The sequence below is a fragment of the Sander lucioperca genome, chromosome 14, assembly GCF_008315115.2.
Source record: "Sander lucioperca isolate FBNREF2018 chromosome 14, SLUC_FBN_1.2, whole genome shotgun sequence".
Lineage (NCBI taxonomy): Eukaryota > Metazoa > Chordata > Actinopteri > Perciformes > Percidae > Sander > Sander lucioperca.
Genome location: NC_050186.1, coordinates 29,394,876 through 29,410,714, shown reverse-complemented (window position 1 = coordinate 29,410,714; position 15,839 = coordinate 29,394,876). Strand labels below are relative to the sequence as shown.

At 39.9% G+C, this 15,839-nt stretch overlaps 1 protein-coding gene across 4 annotated transcripts in view; it reads right to left on the bottom strand.

Moving 5' to 3' along the window:
- Positions 1-11,683, bottom strand: part of LOC116045127 (ephrin type-A receptor 5) — a 75,340-nt gene extending 63,657 nt beyond the window's left edge. For 2 of the 4 annotated variants that reach the window (XR_004895012.1, XM_031292642.2), the window contains exons 1-2: positions 11,388-11,677; positions 6,074-6,138 (exon numbers count right to left, since the gene is read on the bottom strand). Coding sequence is in view for 3 of the 4 variants with exons in the window: in XM_031292642.2 (XP_031148502.1) it covers positions 6,074-6,138; positions 11,388-11,487 (165 nt within the window). In the remaining variant the exon portion in view is untranslated. Of the gene's footprint in view, positions 1-6,073; positions 6,139-11,387 lie in introns of all 4 variants that reach the window. The other 2 variants (XM_035991490.1, XM_035991489.1) reach the window with 2 other exon arrangements.
- Positions 11,684-15,839: the final 4,156 nt, after the last annotated feature.

The window sequence follows — 15,839 nt, the reverse complement described above, 5'->3', positions numbered from 1 at the left end:
AAGGTTACATTAAATGCATTACGAGGGCCCTCACAAGTACACTGCAGATGCATAGATCTGTGTGTGCTTGTGTGTGACTGAGTCCCCATCTCTCCCAGACTCCAGCCCAGTCACTCCCAGTGCAGACATTAAGCCTCTTACTGGTTAGATCACACAGATCCACCAGCCTGCTCTGAGCTTTACACAGCTTAACAAACACATGCACGTGCGCATGCACACATGCAAAAAGATCACTAGACGTGCTTTCATTCAATTTTCAAGGGCATTTTAATTGAACTTTTGAAACGGTGAAATTCCATCAACTAGTTTGGATAGAATAAACTAGGATACAGCTTAGTTTTGTCAGAAGTTTCACACTTTTGCTTTAAAAGTTTTCATGAAATGATAGCTTAACTTTAGTGATGCATGTTCTGGTAAAGCAATGCTAGAAATGAGACATCTTAAGTATAAAACAAAGAGCTATATTCATGCAGAAAAAGACTGATTTGGTACAGTAGGCACAGGCAGAAGGAAGGGATTGTGATGACTTTGAGCAAGGTTTTTCAGGAATGAGTTGCTTTACTAGAAGTTCAAGTGCTTATTCCATGGGCTCTTTAAAACTATTGTACAGGGTATTAGGTGGGCAGGGGCCTCCGGGGTCAAACACAAAGCTCGGTGCAGAGGGCAACATACTAACACTGTGGGGTCAGGACCACCCATGCTAATATGAGGCACTGTAAAAACAAATGCATGCACTAATAGTGTATCCTTTTAAAACTGCATGACTGCTTGTAGGTTCATTTTACAGTAGATCTAGTTCTGCTTTGCCTCTTTGTCTCTCAATGATTATGTAAAGCAATTCACCATCCATTTGTTTTAAAAATGTGATATTGAAATCTTCAGTGCACCTACCTTGCTTTCATGCAATTCACAAAACCTTTTCTTAAAAAGGGTCAGTCACCCAAGTTCCAAGTAAAAAATTATTTTTCCACTTAGCCCTAGTGGTTTCTAGTCATAAAGATACTTTTGGATTTACACACTGAAGTTTTCACATATCTGTCTCTTTCCTTAAAACAATATCCCTCAGAATAATGCATAGATAACTGTAAGCAGTTCCTATATAAATGGTTGACAGCAAATAATGTGAATTCTCATCAGTAAGCAGGACATTGTTTTTTAAAAGGATCATTTCTGATGTATTCAGTCCAATCCATTTCACACACCATAACTCACACAATTAACAACAGAAAAAGGAATAGGCTAAAGCTCAAGGCTTTTTTTTTTTTTGCCTATCATATACAATCCTTAACATAACCCAAAATGCCAGCAATATAAAAGAAAGAAAAAAAGAAGACAAATTTAAATTTAATTTCATACTAAATTTTAGTTAGTTCATTATTTTACATTTGAATCATTTTACATTGTAATGGTAGACTGAGTAAACCCAGCCCGGTCTGCCGGCGATTTGATTTCGCCCTGCAGCTCAGGCTGGAAACCTGTAGTTTATCTATCCTGCTTCCGTTACAAATTTGTGTGGACCAATCACAAATTGGCTTATCCACCTGGCGCTCTATTGGCGGGTTTAACACGATGACGATAGAGAAGCGACCAAGCAGCCTTTTTGTTTACATTCAACATGACGGCCACCGAAGCACATCAACCCGTTGATGCCGCTGCTAACGTCACCCGGATCATTGGTCTGATTGGTTGAAGGACTATCCAATTGCGTACAGAGTCATTTGAACTATGCCCGCTGATCATGCCTCTTGTGCAGTAGAAAATACAGAGCAGACTCCCCAGACTAATGTTCAATCTTAAAAGATTGAGCTTGTCTGGTGATAGTCAAACTATTGTAATGTTAAATTATTTTACATTTTAAGGAAACTCCCCAGAGAGGTATACAGAATTTCAACTCATCCCTAGGTCCATTCCATAATTTAACTCCCAGAACTGAAACACATCTGTATTTTACATCGGTTCTTACTTCACATGTTTCAAAGATACACAACCCCCTTAAATGATAATGTCCTTCTCTTAATTGCATTGTTTTCAATACAATCAGTTTCAAAAGGTAAATTTCTAAGAACCTTGACACCAAAGACCAAAACGGTCTGCATGGCTAGATACCACTAGCAGTAAGATCCGTTTGGTGTGATTTGAGCGAATTGATGCTTTAATGTGAACAATCTCAAAAGCCAACAGATTTTTTTTTTGGTCCCAATGGTGGTAAATGGTCCTAATAATCAGAGGTTCTTAATTTCAGTCTTTTCAGACCTTCTCATGCAGCCCTAGCCTCTTTCACCTCTGCATCGCCTCTTCTCCACTTCGCTCCCTGCACTGAACTGTCCCTATAGGCATCCTTCCAGCTCCTCATTAGTGTGTGTGTGTATTTGTTTAGTAGACTATAATGTGTGTGGGTGTGCGCGTGTGGCACATCCGTCAACAGACCCCCTGTGGCTGTGCTGAGTGCCCTCCAGGCTCCAAGTCTATAAAGCTGTCTCCAACTTATTATTACCGCCCATTACCGCTGACCGTCATGGCACTGTGATAGAACTGTCCCTCTCACTCTTTATCCCCCCCAAACACACACACACACACACACACACACACACACACACACCCTTTCTGCCTCCATCTAATTCACCCCAACATCCCTATTCTTGTGTCACATTCCTCTGCCTTTTCATGTCATCTGTGTCTATCATCATTTTCCCTCTGTGTCCTCTATTCTTCCTTTAATTATCCAATCTTAAGTCTAACCTAGAAAAACTGTTCGCCCCCCCCCCCCCCTTCTCCATCACCGCCCTCCACTTGCTGAGATGAACGTTTTCACTAGTTTATGACATTTTATAGACTCACAATTAAATATTCTGAACAGTCTCACTTGCGACTTTTAGTCAGACATATTCTCAGTCTGAATTCTGTATCAAGCCCCATTTTTACAGATTCACAGTGATGGGAAAATGGTGGGCTAGTTTGGCTTGTTTCTCTTTGTGCAACGTTTTAAGGGTTTTCTACTGACTTTTTCCAGTCATGAGGCTCAGCGTGTGGTGTGTGTCAGCCGTCAGCTAGCCATCGGCTTCAGTCTGTGTTTTCTTTTGATGAATCTTTTAACGGAAGAATTGAGGTGAAGTCAGGCGACACAACGCGTTTCATAAGTCAACCTTTTGTCAGTGCTAGGTTCTTTGAGGTGGGCTTGGTGTGTCAGAGACTTTACAGGCCCAGTGGACATTGCCTACTAATGTTTGGATAAAGACGGAGCAAAATGGGAGGTAATTGAGACAGATGGAGAGTAAAAGGATCTATATTGTGGGCTCTATCCCTTTGATGGCATCTTCCTTCCTGACATGTATTGCTTTATTCTTGTTCCTTCAAGATGCTTGAAGCAGCAGCATCCACCTGATTGCATATGATCGGCAACCCAATCTAAGCACTCCTCCAATGCAATGGGAACAGGAAGTAATGGATGTTTTAGATGACAAAGGGTTGACAGCCAAATAGTCCCAAATGGGCAAGGGAACAAAATGTCTCCATGTTCCTTCTGTCCCCTTAGTTTTCCCAACACTACATTATTGTTATTGCGAAGGATGCAAACTTTTAATTAACCGACTGAAATTCCAATTATGGCATTCTAAAAGATCAACTCAGTCTCATCGAACTATAGCTCAGCCTCAAGTAACGTCCTTGAACTTTGGTGGTTGTTTTCTTTCCAATAATACTATTTTCTTCTCTGTACCAGCAAAATAACATGTGAATTGTCCCTAATTCTATCACAATTAAGACAACAATGAAACATGGTAAAAAGACAATGTAACATGGAAAAGAGACAAAATAAAACTAATTTTGCTTGTTTAAATGCCACAAACTTTCTCCTCTTTTGTCTCTTTCTCCAATTAAAAAAAAATTATCTTCCCGGCTGCCCATGAGGACTTGGATACATTTTCTTTGGACTCCTTCTAGCTATGACTTCAAGACAGACTGCTTAGATTTAAAAAGGGCACTTCTTAAGGCCTTTATAATTTCAGTATATATTGTGCTTGTGTATAAAGAAGGCTGTGTTTAAGGAAGAGAAAGACTCCAGTTCCAGGAGCTTGTCATAGATGAGGAGAGAAGGGTTTTTCAGTGACAACTAAAGTTCTTAAACTAAATTATTTGTGTTTTACAATCTACAATCCTCAAGTTCAAGCTACTATGTCAGTGTCATGCTGCTCATTGAAATGTGTCTTATCATTTCAAGGTCATCCATCACATTTCAAACACTTTTTAAATCCCTTATTTTACTCCCATCTCCTTTTTTCTTAAACGCATGTTTCAAGAACTTTAAAAGCACACTGGAGCTTTGGGAGAGGAAAGCAGCAGAAAGAAGATGGTGAGATGAAAAAGACAAGCAGATGACAAGAATAAGAAGAAAACGGGGATAAGGAGTGAAATGAATGTTCAGGGACAAGGAAGGATGGGAGCTGAGCCAGAAAAAAACGTGAAGAATGAGAGGAGAGGCAATGATGGGAATGGATGGGGGGGTGGAGGAGGGAAAAACAAGGGATGAAACAAACCATCTGGAACATGAGCCTAAAAAAAAATAATGAAAAAAAGAACTTCCATGCCTCCTCAACATCTTATTTCGCCACTGAAGACTGCTACTGCCAAGTGTGAGTGTGTGCTTGTGTGCATGGAGTGGATGCTGCACATTGGGTTCTGTCGTATATACAGTATGCTCAACATGACAGGAATTATAATGGCCAACAACGATAACGCCTGGTATTTAAAATGACAAACAGGGAATAAATTATTTATTTGTCGGACACGCTTGTCATTTCAGTGTCAGACAAGTTTACCAGAATAAATGGAATTTTAATCACTTTAAACTGTAGCCGAATAAAAACACATCAGCTAATAAGAAAGGATGTCATTAGGAGATCCTTACATCGCCTTATCACGTCTTTTCTTTCCTCTCCCTCCGTCCTCCCTGAACGCAGTTTTTTATGCAGTTGCATTGTAGAAACCACACGCCATAATCACATCTTCATTAATATGATTGCGCATACGGCAGCTTTTGTCAGCACTATCTCTCCCATCTACATACAGCCACAGAGTGGGCCGTGATTTGAATATCCAGCGCTGAGAAAACGCTATGGTCAGCACTATTGGTCCGGCGTGTATAGCTGCATATTTGCCAACAGGAGTTGTGACTATATGAGAGTTTTTTTTCTATGTGGATTAAATGGATGCACAAATGAATTCCTGTTTGAACCGAGCACAGCACTTTCATTCCCCTCGAGTTTGCGGAATTATAATTTTCCAAGGAAAGGTGTGGCAGATTCGGCTGTCAACTACCGTCTCATGGGTCGAGGTAGTGTTGAAAGTCCAGAATACATTTAAACACCATTTCTTTTTCATTACAATACATTTTATAATACCACGAAATACCTATTTCCCAGTCATTCTCTAATAAGCCATCACCCTGGGAATACTTGGAAATGGAAACTCAATTGCTGGCATGAGAATAATATATTCCATGGTGACTTTCAATATCTTATTCATGAATTCAATTGACCCTGATAATGAAGTGAGAGTTCTTGGAAATGAAATGACCTGTAACCTTGATAAAACAAATGAAGAGCCTGTACTTCAGTGTAAAATAATAAAGTCACAGACAGGTGTCTTTGGTCATACACAGAAAGTGAGTTTACAACCTAAACTACCTAAACTGTGCTCAGACACAGTAGCTGATCATTCGTTTTACATGGACACAAGTTTGTTTTATGGTCACATAATTGTGATCATTGCTGATGGGTAACTGGGTTTAATGAATCTTCCGAAACACTACAAAGAATTTGAACTACCAAACTTTGGTCTGTTTTCTTGTCCTAAAGGGAATTAACTGTGTCAAATAAAACATAAAAACAACACATCTGTATAAACTCAACAAGAGCCTCCAAAAAGACAACCAATAAAGAAACAATGACACTATCAACACTGGCCACTTCAATAGTAAGTAAAAAAAATAAAAAGATGTACTGTATTTCTCAAATTTGATTCTTATTTCTGCAAAATTAACCAACAATTGAAACATCTTAGCAATGGTCGTACTCACCCCATTCATAGGATAGGCCACCCATCCCAGGTCTCCTGCCACAGAGCGAGAATCCAGCAGGTTCACTGTTAAAGATTAAAAACACAGAAGGTCATAAGTATAGACATACAACCAATCAAAACATAAAAAGGATAGAACTGAGAAACTGACTTCCTCTTCATGTAAACCAGCTTTTAGAAGTGCTCACGGTCTGCTCCGGTCCAGTTTTTTTCATCCACTGATGTGACCAATATAAAACCAACTACAATCATGATAGGTATTCAGTAAGTCAAATTGTTCAGGTGCATCACAAAGGATGGTGGTGTGTAGATTCATATGTGAGTTTGAGAAGTGACACAATCTTAATTACAAACTGAGAATTATAAAAGAAACAGAAAATTCCGACCTGTTGAGATACTTGCTCCAGATGTGCACCTCTGTAGTGTAAGTGTAAGAAATGAATGATGTGTGAAAATTTGAATTTTTTTTAGTACAAAGTCGTTTAAATGCCACTTCATCATCGGTCAGAGTTGACATAACACTTGGCATGGCCTGGACGCCCTTGACCAAAAACCACCCAACTTTACACTCCAAGAGATCTCGTGCCTTAAAAAGGTAACTACCTTTTTTTTCAACCTGGACCCTATTTTCCTATGTTTTTTGTGTGAAAGTGACTGTTAGGAACAACAATAGTTGAAATTGGTCCATTACAAAGCGTAAACGCTGTAACCCGGCAGCCACAGACCGGGCTGCAACGTAACCCTATAGGGCAAATGTGCTCTCGTCTGAGTTTGTCAGGATATGACATGTACTGTCATAAACACAATTCAAGTTTTGTCAGGCCGGAGTTCAGTTTTCTTTATCTTATCTGTGATACCGTTAGGCTTGTCCTGTGTCTGACACAGGATGTACTCAAACAATAAAAGAGAAAAGTCCAACTGAACGCTACATTGTAATGGGAGCAAATTAAGTGCTAGACATTTGAGCATACCGCTAATAGAAGCTACGTTATCTGTTACATGCTAACTGGTCTTAAAAATCTCACTTTAAGACTCTCTACAGAATGCTTAACCGCGTGCAAATTTACTGTTTCAGTCCCTTTGATACATGCTTCAAATCACAACATATCTTCACTTCAATTTTAAGGTCAAGGTTGGAAGTTTGAATTAATTAATTAATTAAGGATTCAAGCCAGTCATTATAACCAGATCAGGTGCTGGAGAATGAATTTTCTGCAGTATAACCTGTTAAGGTTTGTCTACACCCACACCAGTGATCAGCAGTGGCATGCCATCACTTCTGGGTTCCTCTAATGGTATAACAAGTTGAGAGGCTGGGTTGATGCACTCTTTTCCACAAATAATGGGATACAATGTGATCACACTCACAAGAAATGCGCCCAACAATGAAAAATATTCTTATATGCAAATTCAAAACATTTGATACGCAACTATTTTTTCCATGAATGTGATTTTTTTCTATTGTTAATATATGCAAATTGCTAGTACTGAGACGCCTAACTAATGCCCCATCCATGGCAACTGGTGTTGATTTGCACACTATTGATGCGATTTTAATTTTGGGTATTGGATATGTCAATTATTTTATTTTCAACATTGAAAAAATTCAATTGTGTGTGTGTGTGTGTGTGTGTGTGTGTGTACTCTTTACAGAGGACACTGGACTCCACATTAGTTGTTTTTCATCTCTCTTACCTCGGACGTTATAAAGCATCACAGACCAACCAGGTTGGTAAAAACCAGGGAGTACCTTGCGGACTAAGTTTATTTATGTTACCTATTTCTGCCGTTTGGAGCCGCCATCAAGATAAGTTTGCTAGTGTAACATTAACACAGAGCAAACACTACAGTAATACTGAATGTAAGAGATTAAATCAATTGTCCAAAGGTTTAATCTCATAAATACTATCCATGTCTTAAAGCAGCTGTTGGGTACAATACGTCCAGTCCTATGATAAGCCATGTAATAAAACAACTGATGCTCATAATAACCCTGCCCTTATGTCAACAAAAGAATAGACATCTGCAATGAAAAGGCGGAGTAAGCAGAACAAAACATGAGGCAGAAGCTAATTCACTAACTGAGACACACTCGCTCTGCAACCCCTCCCAACACACACACACACACACACACCCCCACACTACACTACACTACACTAGTCTCCGCTGCTCTGCGGAGAATAATAAAAGATGTCCTTAGGAGGCGATTAGACAACTAATTAGGCCATAAAGAAGAGATAAGTGATGCTGAACTAGATCATAAGGGATATGTTACCTCTTTCACTAGCTCGCTCTCTCTAAGGATCCAACCACCTAACGAGTTACAGCTCAGCCGTGACAATGATCTACAGAACTTATTATTAAAAGTCATCCCCACTGAATGAATGAAGTGATTTAAAGTATTGTGGTGGCATCACTTCATGGATATACTCTAAATATATTTCAAAAAGTAAGTGGATTTTCAGCATGGGGAGTATTGAAAAACATTCTCTTTGAAATGATAACTGAATACATGATGTGAAAGTGGCAAGGCTGCTTTTTATTTTTAATTGCACACGTTTAGCACTCTAGCAGGTGATGGGTTAAGTGCCACCTTTTTTTGTGATCAGTTTTTTTTATTGGCACCTTCAGACATACAAAACAAATTACACAACGTGTGACCGGTAATAGCAGATGGTGCACGGTTAAATGCCACCTTGACCCAAATAAAAAACGTGTCCGTACAAAGTACAAAACTTGCAATTTCTTCAACAGATTTGCCTCTTTAGTCCTTTTTTCCCTGTCGGTGCCTCATGATGTTTGGTTGTGGCATTTACATGTTAGCTTGGATAGCTTTGGGCTTAATGGCCTGCCTTCTCTTTCACACACAGATATGCACTTCTTTCAAGCCATTTACTGTAATTTACCCAAATCGACCATCCTCATTTGATCAACGCCATTTCCAACTAAAAGCAAAGTGATGGGTTTTAAACGCCCCAAAGTGTAGGCTCACACACCCCTCATTAGTCAGACATTACTATTATTAACCAAACACAATGACACTCTCTAAAACAAATGTGAGGCATCTGGCTCTGTATCGAGATGTTCCCAGGAAATTGATCAATTTAAATAAGAATGGATTAGCTTCGAGAGAAGGAATTAATCAAGGTGGCACAGTGTGTGCAGTCGGTCTCAGTATCAGTGATGAGTGGTGGAGCCCCACTGCAGGATAACTGGCATCACTGCTAAATGATAATATAATTAAGGAGGCATCAGGACTTTTCTCTGTTCACTTGTTTCCCCTTCAATTCAGGGTACCAACTTGCACTGTAGATGCAAATGAAAGGTAAACTTCCATTTAAAAAACAGTTGGATGAGGTAAGTCTGCTGTAATGTGAGGACACAATATACAGCATTTAGCCTGTTCTCTTACATTAAGACAAACAGTAAGTGGGTTGTGGCCAAAGTCCCCAATGACTCCTCCAAGAAGTCTAAAGTGAGCAGGAAAATTGTCTATTACTTTTTCAATTACAATGAGTTAGCCCAATGAAAGAATTGCGGTTATTTTAATTATGGGCTTCACCCTCCTCTCCAATTATGCATGTAATGTATGATTATCCATCGCAATGCAAATATGTGACAAATTAATCTAAAATTTGAGTTGAATGGCAGCCTCTGGCAAAAGCTCCTTCAGGGGTTAGGTGTTTAACAGTTTCATTTGATGGGTTTTGTTAAGCAGAAGCTCATGTTTTTTTTAGTCAAATTTGAAAGAGAAAGAACAAGAAACTGAGTCTCTCTCTCTCTCTCTCTCTCTCTCTCTCTCTCTCTCTCTCTCTCTCTCTCTCTCTCTCTCTCTCTCTCTGTCAAAACACAAATTATGATCCCGTCCATTGATTCACAATTCTTACAGCCTGAATCTTGACTGGAGGTTTTGGTGCTACAGTACAGACAACAATCCTCATGAGTAATTGGTTTGGATAGATTTCAAATCCTCCTTTTAGGTGATTTTGGTTAACTTGTCACTCTTTTGTGCAACTTGTATGCCAGTTTGCACCAGTATATGATGTAGTGCAGTCATTTAATTCAAAGAACACTGACACAAAGAGGTAACCATACATTCTAGGTAAACTTTAACTGTTCTACACGTTGCCGAAGGATGGCGTGCAAAAGCCGCTCCAGGACCCCTGAGTTTCCCATGGTCACACTTTGGGAGCCACTTTTGTGAATCTAAACATTGACCAAATAAATCTGCCATGTGAAGAATAAACAGGTTGATGAATGTTTTTTCTTTCCCGGATAATGCTGTCTAATAGCCACAAACAATGGCATTCAGCTCGAGCTATTAAAATGCTGCTCAGTCTGCAGACAATAGCGTGGGAACAATATCTGACACACACTTTTCCCCTTTCTTATTTTAAGTCACATTGCAAATGTCCATATTTGATATTTAGTAGGGTGGTGAAGGTGCATTAATTCAGATGAGATGGAAATTGATTAGTTTACGGTTTGCACTGAACTTACAGTATATAGAAATAATTGCACCAAATAATGTGGTGGTGCCAAATGAAATTGTTAATATCAGACCGAGATCAAGAAAAGTAACTTTACTGCAAGCTACTATCTGAACTCACTGGCTGACTGGCATGTTAACAGGATTCAGAGGTTAAAAGGGTTCAATCCGCATCTTTAAAAGGCAGAATGCCAGACTAGACTGAACCTAAAAGAAGAGAAGAAGAGAAGAGAAATATCGCAGCAAAACCCCAAAAGTTCCCATTATTATAAAAGATAAAAACAGGTCAATTAAAACTCACTGTACCATAAAGCCAAGTCAGGAAAATGTGAATGTTTCTTTTTTTATTTTTATCTAAAACACCATGAAGTGCTTTAAGGTCAATGTCAACTCAACAGAAGACTATTAAGCGCCTTCCACGCTGCGCAGACCGGTGTTTCAGATCTATACGGGGATTTTCGCAGCGCACTGTGCGTCTGTCGGGGCTGCCAAGTCCTCCAAGGACTGGTTATCAGGAGAGACTCATGCTCTGATCAAAGGTCCTTTTTTTCTCTCAGCTTTTACAGTTTCAGAATACACAGTCTTGGGGGGGGGGGGGGCGCACAGCTGTTATTAACAACATATCTGCTCAAATGCATTTTATAGGCGACATCCTTTATGGTCAAACAGATCGGAACCGTGTAGCCAGGCTAAAGAAGGGTCTAGACTGGAGCACCATAGACAGACCTTTAACCGCTCAGACTTGTCAGTGCCAATTAAAGCCAAGTCGTGTAGGATACCAAACAGCGGTGTCATTAACCCATATGTGTATCTGTGCGTGTTTTACCTTCATTTGCGGGGATGCACCACGCTCCGAGCAATGCCAGACTCCAAACCCACGTCCATGCCACCAGCCGAATGCCACAACTCCACCGGCGAGATTGCATGGCGCATCCAAATAAAAAAACACAACCGGTAACAGGGGGGGCAGGGGGGATTTTTCCTAAACAACAGCAGTTTCGGTCAGCATAAAGCGGGATATCGTAATGAAACCATCTGTATCGTTATGCGTCCGGTTGGAGAGAAGGGAGCTCATGTTATGCGGCGGGGGGAGGAAACGAGTGCGGAGCTGTGTGCGCTCTGAGTTTGGGGAGGCGGGCAGCGCGCCGGGGGGCGGAGTGAAGCGCAAGTCTCTCCAATCACAGACACCTCCACAGGTGAACCCCACTGCTGCTCCAAGTGATAGTGGATTACTGCTCACACTCGTTACTACTTCCAAATGTAACGTCAATACTTTATGACTTTTAAGCTTCGCCTCTCGCGTTGCGTTTACGCATAAGTGAGACTATATGATGAACAGAACGGGGATGTTAAACCTTGTTACCATATGACCACATTTAAAAAAATAAAAATAAAACTTGGGAATGCTGATCTCTTCCACACGCCCCCAACATAAATTAGAGGGTGGGGATTGTGAATTTGAAGATAATTCAAACAACTGGCATTAGGTTAAAAGCGATTAACCATTAACCTGTATAAAGCGTCAACTACTGGTTTACTTTGGAGCCCAATATTTAATCAATAATTGGAATGTCACTCAAAAAAAAGATCCCTTGACTGTGAATGCAGAACTAATTCCCCAGTAGGGAGCAATATATTAGGGCCTGTATAGAAGAAAGAGATGAGAATAGTAGACAAGGTATTGGAAATAATCATTTATAAAGCTGTGATTTGCTATTTGGCAGCAGTGAACTGTGATGTGGCCATGGAGCCCATACAGTACCACTAGTAATAAATTAGAGAGGTACAGTATGAAAATACATAATCAAAAGCATCAATTACCAGGCAGCATTTTCTGTCTTGGATAGCCTTCTCTATCAACACAGAGACTTCAACACTGGCATATCTTCATATATAAGGCTATTTTAGGTCTACTTCCATCCTACCTTCTGACCTATATCAGTGTAAATAGTGTCGGGACTTACAATCTTCGTTCCCAGGATCTTTTCCTTCTGTCTGTTCCAAAGGTTAGAACTGAGCTGGGGAAAAAGGAGTTTAAGGTTGCTGCTCCCTCTATATGGAACAAGTTACAGAAATCCATGAAGCTTAATGAGCTGGTCTCATTGGTCGCTTTTAAGAGGATGCTGATTGACTTGGAGGCAGCCACATCTGGCTGTAGATGTTTTCCCTGATGTGTTTAGGATTGTGGATGACTTTGATGGATTTGCTGTTTCAGCTGTTTTATGTTTTTAGTGTTTTTGTGTGGTTGTACTGTTTGGCCAGGAAACTCTTGAAAAAGAGATTTGTAATCTCAATGAGTCTCTTCCTGGTTAAATAAAGGTAAATAAATAATAATAATAAATAAATCTTCCTTTATGTTTTTTTAACTGCTTGTTGTGGGCTTTATAGAAACCGTAGGCTACCTCTGGAGGTCAGGTCAGCAAATTAAAACTGTATTACATCTCATGTCGAGACCTAATTATCCCCCCCCCCCCCCTACTTGTTATTGATTTCAACAAAAAAAAATTGTCCTGTGGTATAGGCTTATACTTACTTCTTTCATTTGTAATGGTAAACCCGTTCTGGTTCTTACTTACACATACAGTATTGCGTCTGCAGGTTTTCACAATGCCATTTCAGTGATCATCCTCTGGTTGAAAGCTTGAGATGAAAAACTAAAACAAAGTAAACAGTCTAGACAGTGACAGTTAAACAGCAACAGTGTTCTCTTACATGGGCTCATAAAGGCCCCTTTAATGCATTGTTGAAGTGTGTTAACTAATACACAGCATGAACACCCTCCGCCAACTCTTCACACCATAACTGTGAATGACAATTTGTTCTTTGTCTGCTTTCTAGTTAAATATGTGTCAAAGTAAAACATTGTTGCAACATATTATTTCCTTTAGGGCTCAGTTAAAGCTGTACATGAGTGTTGTATCAACATGATTCCTCAAAGAGTGTTCATTAAATTGATATTCATGGGATCATAAAAGTGTAAATGATGTTTGATGATTCTGTAATGGCATCTTGGTTTTAATCTCCATTTCTCTTCAATCTCCCTTTTCTTTCATTTCTCACCATCTTCCTGACTCTCTTTCACTTTCTCACTGTTATGACACACATTTAAGACAACGCAGACTGTATTGTTGTCTCCTTTTTTCTCTTTCTCTCCAAGCCTTTCCCTCCGTCTCAGTCACTATTTGTCTTTCTCTCATTCCCTCAGTCTTTGCTGCCTGCCTCTCTATTTTTTCCTGCCTCTTGTTCTCTCTTCATGGTGCAATTAGGTTCTTTGATCACTGAGGGATTCTGGGTGATATTCTTTTGGCTTACCCTGCTGTCACCTCCCACGCTAATGGACACATATAGACACACACATACAGGCACTGATTCCTTCCTCACTCACCCAAGCTAGAAACACACGTTCAGATCTTCAGTGACCCCACGGCCACCTTCCTTGTCAACTCTGATAGATGCACAAATCTCCGCCTCCTATTTTTATCACAAATTTTAGCATCTTCAGATCTCAAATGTTGCCTCTTTTACAGTAAATGATAAAGATTGCTTGCCAAGCTGAGCCATAACTGTAGGTGTAATGCCAGGGTGGTGATGGCGGTGGTGTATTGTAGACATGTAGGGGTCTGATCAGCACTGACAGCGGGTGTGGAGGTGGATCTGGGATGCCAGAAACGGTTGTCTCGTAGAGGTGTCGTCAGCTTAATTCTATAAAATGTCTGCGGAGGAAAGTGCAAAAAAAAAAAAAAAATCCACCCCCAAAGCTCAAACCACCCACTAACAGTCAGACATCATAGATGTACAGTATCTTCTAATTTCGTAATTTGGGGATGTACTTTTGTTGTTCTTTTGGGCGTTTAGAAATGTTAGATATTTTGAAAATGATACAGTTTAATGGTATTAGGAGTAACTTTACTTTGAAGGGAGGTTGGAAAGAAAGAATTTAGAAAGCCTTTATTTGTTTTTTTAAGATTATTTTTGGGCTTTTCCGCCTTTATTTGATAGGACAGCTAGGTGAGAAAGGGGGGGGGGGGAGATATGCAGGAAATCGTCACAGGTCGGATTCGAACCCTGGACCTCTGCGTCAAGGCTTAAACCTCTCAGTATATGTGCGCCTGCTCTACCCACTGAACCAACCCGGCCACTAATTTAGAAAGCCTTTATTGCCATTGTACAGTATACATACATTGGGAGCACTCCTGATCAACAACAACTTCAGCAAACAGACGTCCACAGCCGGCAAGACAGGTTCAAACATAACAAGAAAGATACATGCATTTTTTTTAAGATAATTTTTTGGGCATTTCAGCCTTTAATAGTCAGGGCAGCTGTAGACATGAAAGGGTGCATGCAACAAATAGCTGCAGGTCAGACTTGAACCCTGAGCTGCTGCGTCCAGGACTGAGCCTCTGCATGTGGGCGCCAGCTCTACCAGTTGCGCTACCCAGGCTCCGAATCCATTGTAATTTTGGACTGGAATAAGAGTGTGTATTGCACTAGAATACATGTAAACATTTCACAGGTATTGATGCAATTATTGCTCTAGATGAGAAGTATACATAAAAAGTACATATAAAAGTACTAATAAATGTAAACATTTCATCACTGATAGGAACTCACTAAGAAATAGACATTGCAGGATGTGGGAAGAGGATACATCAGAAAACCAAACAGCTAGGCCTACATATTATCTTCTCTGAATGCACTCACATAAAAAAACACCTCTAACAGGATAAGGGCATCCAATGACGATCCCATTGTTGTTCTTTTTCATCAGAAACCCCATTCTTCACATTAATTTGCCACTACTTTGCATTAGTGAAACACATTTTGGGGCAATTTGAATTCTGGGTAAAAAATGTCACATCTGACCGTGCATCATATCATTCATACTGAACATACATCTGCAAACTGTCCTCTCCTAAATACTTATTATTGGTTAGTCCTACCATATCCATATGTGGAAACTAAAGTATGGCTATAGGCAACTAAAACCCCTTAGTTAAACCTGCAATAAAAAATAGTTTTGGCTGTGAACGCAACACTGACATACCTTTAAAGTTAATATGGCGAAAAGTTGTACATTTAATATAGAAAAGTAACGCACACTTTAAAGTAAGAAAAAGGTGTCACACACTCTGGCTCCATATGCATTTCTCTATTTATTCTAATGTGTAATCACATCGAGCAGATAGGGAGCAACAAATCCAGTATTCGTCCAATATTGACCTTCCTTTTAGCTCTGGTTTGGTCTCAACCAACTCAAAATATCTGGCTCTTTAGC